The 5,755-nt window shown below is 33.6% G+C and overlaps 1 protein-coding gene across 1 annotated transcript; it reads left to right on the top strand.

The window, feature by feature from the left end:
• Positions 1–229: 229 nt before the first annotated feature.
• LOC107623262 (uncharacterized) lies at positions 230–3,827 on the top strand. Its single transcript, XM_088492325.1, has 6 exons — positions 230–309; positions 563–692; positions 985–1,179; positions 2,989–3,153; positions 3,597–3,664; positions 3,767–3,827. Exons 1-6 carry the CDS (start codon positions 263–265, stop codon positions 3,825–3,827), a joined length of 666 nt encoding a protein of 221 aa, XP_088348451.1. The 5' UTR covers positions 230–262.
• Positions 3,828–5,755: the final 1,928 nt, after the last annotated feature.

Here is a 5,755-nt window from a genome sequence, read left to right as displayed (position 1 = left end):
CGGTGGCATTCTCCTACGCCGGCAATCTCATCCATCGAGCTAATGTGCTATGAGAGATTCTCCTCCCACAAGCTCGCGAGTTAGGTTCTTCTCCCTCTTTTCCTCTGTTCTCTTGAAAATATTTTACTCTAATTCTTTCGATTTCTTGAATTATTGATCCAAAATTTCAGAATACATGATAGATTTTGCGAAATGACAACTACAACTACTAAAACTATAGGAGCTAGGGTTTCTGAGGAAGGGATCGTTGAAACAATTCATAATGATGATGATGATGAAGCGCCCGATGCTGCGGAGAATGGAGTTGCGGTAATTTTGTTGTTTTATTGGATTATTTGTGCCTGAAACTTAATGCTTTTAGTTAACAGTTTGTTTTAGTTCCTTGAGTTGATTCTTTCATGCTTTATCAGTTCTGAATTTGTTCCACTATGTGCTTATAGTCTCACCGTCCAGTGGGGGTAACAATAATCATATTTATTATTATTAATACTTTTATTTCATTTCCTATTTCCTATTTTGTTTATCTATTATCTGTTTAAAAAATTGTGTTCATGAGTTGCAGGGAGCAAGATGACTACGAGGTTGTGAGGAAGGTGGGAAGAGGGAAATACAGTGAGGTCTTTAAGGGCGTTCACTCCACCGATAATGAAAAATGCATAATCAAGATCCTCAAACTCGTCAAGAAGAAAAAGGTGAATCAAATTCCAATCCCTACACCTATTGCAGTTTGTATTAACTAATATGACTGCTATTTTTAATTTAAAACAACACTGCTGTTTTCAGTTTCAGTATACTTTTTCACTTCATTCCATCCTCATATGGCAATGAATGCTGTGCTAGGGCTTCAATGACCAACTTTGGTCCAGTAGTTCATTTAGTTTGTTATTAAATTTCTAATTTTAAACCTGTAAGATTTTACCCTTTCTAATATTCTGGTTGTATATATAAGTTTGTACATCTTATAAGTTGTTATTCTGGTTGCAGTTAAAGAGGGAGATCAAAATATTACATAATCTTTGTGGAAGTCCCAATGTTATAAAGCTGCTTGACATTGTTAGGGACCAGCAATCAAAGACCCCAAGCCTTATATTTGAATATGTCAATAACACTGATTTTAAAGTGCTCTACCCCACCCTGTCAGATTATGATATTCGATATTATATCTATGAACTTCTAAAGGTAAGTTTTATACTCTATTGGTTGTCTAAGATCAGCTGTTATATCTTATTTTTGCGGTCATTATTTGTTTGACATATTTCTAGACACTATCTATGCCAATGCTTCGTGGAAAATTCAGTTATGATTTTTGTATTTTTCTTTAGGGTGAAATATTAGAAAGTGGTTGAGTAATTGCTACATAGCTCTTTGACAGCTTCTTCTACATTAATCCTCCGATAGATGCAATTAAAGAATGAATTGGTTGAGGTTTGAAATAGGTTGTAGAGTGGCTTGTAAGGAAGTTGATTTTGATTTTTGAAAATCACTTCCATTGCTTATAAATAATGCATAGCAGGAAAATAGACTTTTTCACTAAATGCACTTGTAATATCAATATCTACTAAGTTGATATTTAGTCTTTGAAGATAATACAATCAAGGCAAGGAGATATTGGGAACTACTACGGTGTTCAGCTTCTTGATGCTTCAGTGACAAAATACCAAGATTATGGTCACTAACAACTTACTCACCCTCTTGTGTATATGCACAAAGACTAGTGCTTTTCTTTTTTCCTTTTTGCCACTGAAAACTCAGTTTCTTGTCTACCACCTTATGTTTATTCGAATATGATTTTGTAAATTTTTGTGAAATATTTAACTTATTACTTACTCTTGAAATATTTAAAAAAAAGAAATATTTTTAAAAGTTTTCATTTATGTAGTCAAAAGTTCAAAAGTCTTTGTTTTTTACTTTTTTCAATAAAAGTATTTGTTTTCTATTTATATATATTATTGTTTCTATTGAGGTTTTTGATAAAATATTTCATATACTTTATAAATAGAAGAAAATGTACCTTCCCCAGTAAATTTCTAACATTCTATTACTTGTCAACTCTTTATAGCTTTTATTTCATAAGTTCATTCATGTTTATGCTTTGCGCTTTGTGACATAAGAAAAAGGATACAAGCAAAAGTGGTCTCTTTTTTTTTAATTTATTAATTTATATTTGGTCTTGAGGAAAAGCAATGAGAGTTATATCCATATCCAAATCTAATTCCAAGTCCACGTACTCATAAGTAATGCATAGCCTTTATTATAATAATGGTGTTATATGCTTTGGTATTTGGACATAACTTCTGGGGAAATTGGAGATAAATTTAATTTGGCAGTTGATAATCTTTGAAATTCAGGATATACATTGGAGAGACACGTGGAATGGAGGGATTGGGTGAGAGGTTAGAGGTGAGGGAATTATCCTTCATATACAGCTGGCTCTCCCTCTCTGATTTAGTTTGTTTGTTATATGTGATGTGTGCTGCTCTGCTCTCCATACTCATACATGCTCGTTTCTGCTTCTTTTCTTTGATATATGCATGCTCGTTTCAGCTTAACTGTGTCAGCAAGTTTAGCCATTGACTTCATGTGGTAGTCTTGAAGGTTACTTTTCTTTGTCTTATGCTTTGTTTGTTTAGAATTGGTCATTTTTTGTCTTATTAATTCCGATTGACGCAACAAATTTAAATTGCAACTTTAGGAAGATTTCAAACTTCTGCACAACCAATAATGTATCACGTATACAATTTTGTTAATAAATTAGTATTTGGATCATTTTTGTTAATAAATTTTTCAACCATCAAAATGGTTATATTATCCATTTTAAATTATACGATGAGACAATTTAGTTTTCCAAACAAGTAACAGCCAAGCTAAACCATTGCTTGTGTTATACAATGCTTCATTTTGCAGGTAACTAATTTGGCTATCTATATCATGTTAAAAAATCATAAGGATAATGTCCAAGACTCTTCTGATCTACAAAATTGTTAATAGGAAAGGGTCAAAGTTCCCTTCAAATCTGAAGGGAAGGGAAACTTCAGAACAGTGAGCTTCAAGTTCAAAGCAGTTGCACCAAGAACAAGACTCATATTCTACAGCTCCTTTTACCATACCAGAATTGATGATTATGGATCTCTCTGTGGCCCTGTTCTTGACCAGGTTATAGTGTTCTCTGTTGCATAAGTTATTAAACCATTAATGTAGTACTTAGTAACTATGATTTTTGCAAGTTACTTGAGCCTGTCTTCTGTATAATTGCACGAGACCATACCTTATATTAAAACTTCATCTTGCTTTTGTATACTAATTCCCTATATTTTGTTCATGTATGCATTAAATAACCTTATACTTTCTAAACTTATAGCTAATTAGTTAGCAACATCATGATAGTGGAAGCAACATGTTCACTTGAGTGTGTAATTCAAAATATTAAGCAAATTAACATCCTGAACAGAAAGGACTTGAAGAATTCTAAAAAGAACAATACTAAGATTGGTAGTTACCCCTCATATACGCTGCCAATGTCTGATTAAAATTGCAGAGTTAGCTTTTTAAGAAGCAATGAACATTGAATCATGACGGTGTATCACGGTGTAGCTCAGGGAGGTAGTCTGAGATCAAACGGCTCTCCTTTTCGTCACACTCGTATCGTACCTCTGTCGATCTTAAGGTAAGCAGTTTTGAGGTCTGGTCGTGTTAAGGCTAGTCAGCAAAGTACATGGCTCGATTTTGTTGTCACTAAATTGCACTGAAAACAGATTTTGGTTTGCAGGACAAGTGGAGGAATTTTCTCAAGGCTAGCTTTGCCCAGGCACCTGCAGATGAAGGGGTAAGAGTCGTGATTTTGCAAAATTAATCTTGCTTATTAGTGAGTTTATATAAACATGATTTGTGGTTAAAAACTATTTGGAAATTAGTTCCTACAAACATTCCAGGAACTGTTTCAACATGCATGCATGTGACTTAAGTTGCTTAATATTTTACTACCTGTCCAAAATTAGTTAGGCATTTAAGCATAGAAATTAAGGAAATTGGAAACATCTTGATTTTTTAATAAACTAGATTGATTTTACAAAACTACCATCAACTCTCCTTATCCTATACTTATTGCCACTTTCCTCTTTCCTCTCCTCTTTAATAGGATGATTACAGTTGGAAAAAATTTGACCTAATTCTTCTGCTTACTGAATTCCTGAGTTGTTGTTCTCTGCAGAAATCCGACCTATTATAACTCTTGAATTAGGAATTTGGGTTCCAACTTTATTTTCCTTGTTAAATTTGTTTTCTTGACATAGATGAACGTGCGGAAGCATGGTACAACGCCAATCCTGGAACCGATTTTGCTACGTGTACGAGAGATTAAAAAGGGGGCTGCTTCCGTGGAAGGAGTAGAAGCAAAATTCTAGCAGGTTTGTATTGAAAAATCTATCTTGTTATAAATCTTTTCTTTATAACTCATTGTTCTGAGAATTTTTTGGGAATTTGCATGCTGCAGTTATAATATTTTTAACACATGCAGGTACCTGAAACACTGCCTGAAGAGGTACTTAGGAAGATGGGAGCACCTCCAAAGAGTGATGTGCCGATTATTACACCCAATGAGCTACCTGAGGTTGCTGGTTTATTGCTTGGATTTCCAACGAGATTTGGACTCATGGCTGCTCAGTTTAAGGCATTCTTGGATGCAACTGGAGGCCTATGGTGTACACAGGCACTAGCAGGAAAGCCTGCTGGAATTTTTTACAACACCTGTTCTCAAGGAGGCGGACAAGAAACCACCCCGTGAGTTTTCGAATCTGTCCAATTTTGCTTCCATTACTTGCCATTTTCTCCCATGAGTGTCTTTTAATGCTGGTTATAGACATTTGTGAACTACATTGCCTTATTTGAGAAATCTAAGAGAAGGATAGGTACACACAAATAAGATGGAGCCAAAGAGGTTAAAAAGATAGCTACTCCTAATTAATAATGAGTTCTTATCAAATAGCATATTTCTTGTAAGACTGCTGGTTTAGTTTTCTCTTCTTCAAAATGCTAGTAGTTTGCTATTTATTTGAGCAACTATTTATTTCTAACGTTTAATTTTCTTTTGCAGATAATATTTATTCACACGGACATGAACAATGAAAATGTTGGAAGGGTCTGTTGCAAACTTTTTGAGCATCTCTAGGAAAACTCCCAATGTAATAGAACTAATAATATTTCTTAGTTTGATATTTTGTATAGGAATTATTATTTTTGATTTGCAATACTAAAAAATTATATATTATGTTTAATACTGAGTTAAATAATATTTTGTCTATGAATTATGATTTTGTTATTGTGGAATTTTAATAAAAAAATTATTTGTTTAGCATGATAGAAACAACAGTAAAAATTGTATTTTTAAAAGATAAAAAATGTCACTTTTATCTGGTAAAAAGGGGGGTTTGTAATTGTCATTTTAAACAACATGAAACGCCATTTTAACTTGGTAAAAACGGCGGTTTTAAATGTCGTTTTAATCAATAAAAATATCACTATCAAGGTAAAAATGGCGGTTCAAAAATGCCGTTTTAACCAACAAAACGCCACTTTGTTAGGGTCAAAATGGCGGTTTAAAAACGCCATTTTAATCAATCAAAAACGCCGTTTTTACCCTGAAAATTACGGCGGTTTGAACCGCCGTTTTAACCAACCAAAAACCGCCCTTTTATTTGGAAATAATGGCGGTTTGAACCGCCGTTTTAACCAGTTAAAAACCGCCGTTTTATTTAGAAAT

The sequence above is a fragment of the Arachis ipaensis genome, chromosome B10 (genome assembly GCF_059453495.1).
Source record: "Arachis ipaensis isolate K30076 ecotype BB chromosome B10, ASM5945349v1, whole genome shotgun sequence".
In the NCBI taxonomy this organism is placed as follows: domain Eukaryota; kingdom Viridiplantae; phylum Streptophyta; class Magnoliopsida; order Fabales; family Fabaceae; genus Arachis; species Arachis ipaensis.
Note: the sequence above shows the minus strand (reverse complement) of the source record. Positions and strands in the feature narration are given on the sequence as shown.

Excerpts from the sequence above, each read along its gene's own strand:
- LOC107623262 (XM_088492325.1), top strand. The coding sequence starts at position 263 with ATGATGATGATGATGAAGCGCCCGATGCTGCGGAGAATGGAGTTGCG. Across the intron at positions 693-984 it reads AACTCGTCAAGAAGAAAAAG|TTAAAGAGGGAGATCAAAAT; the intron begins GTGAATCAAATT and ends TTCTGGTTGCAG. Across the intron at positions 1,180-2,988 it reads ATATCTATGAACTTCTAAAG|GAAAGGGTCAAAGTTCCCTT; the intron begins GTAAGTTTTATA and ends AATTGTTAATAG.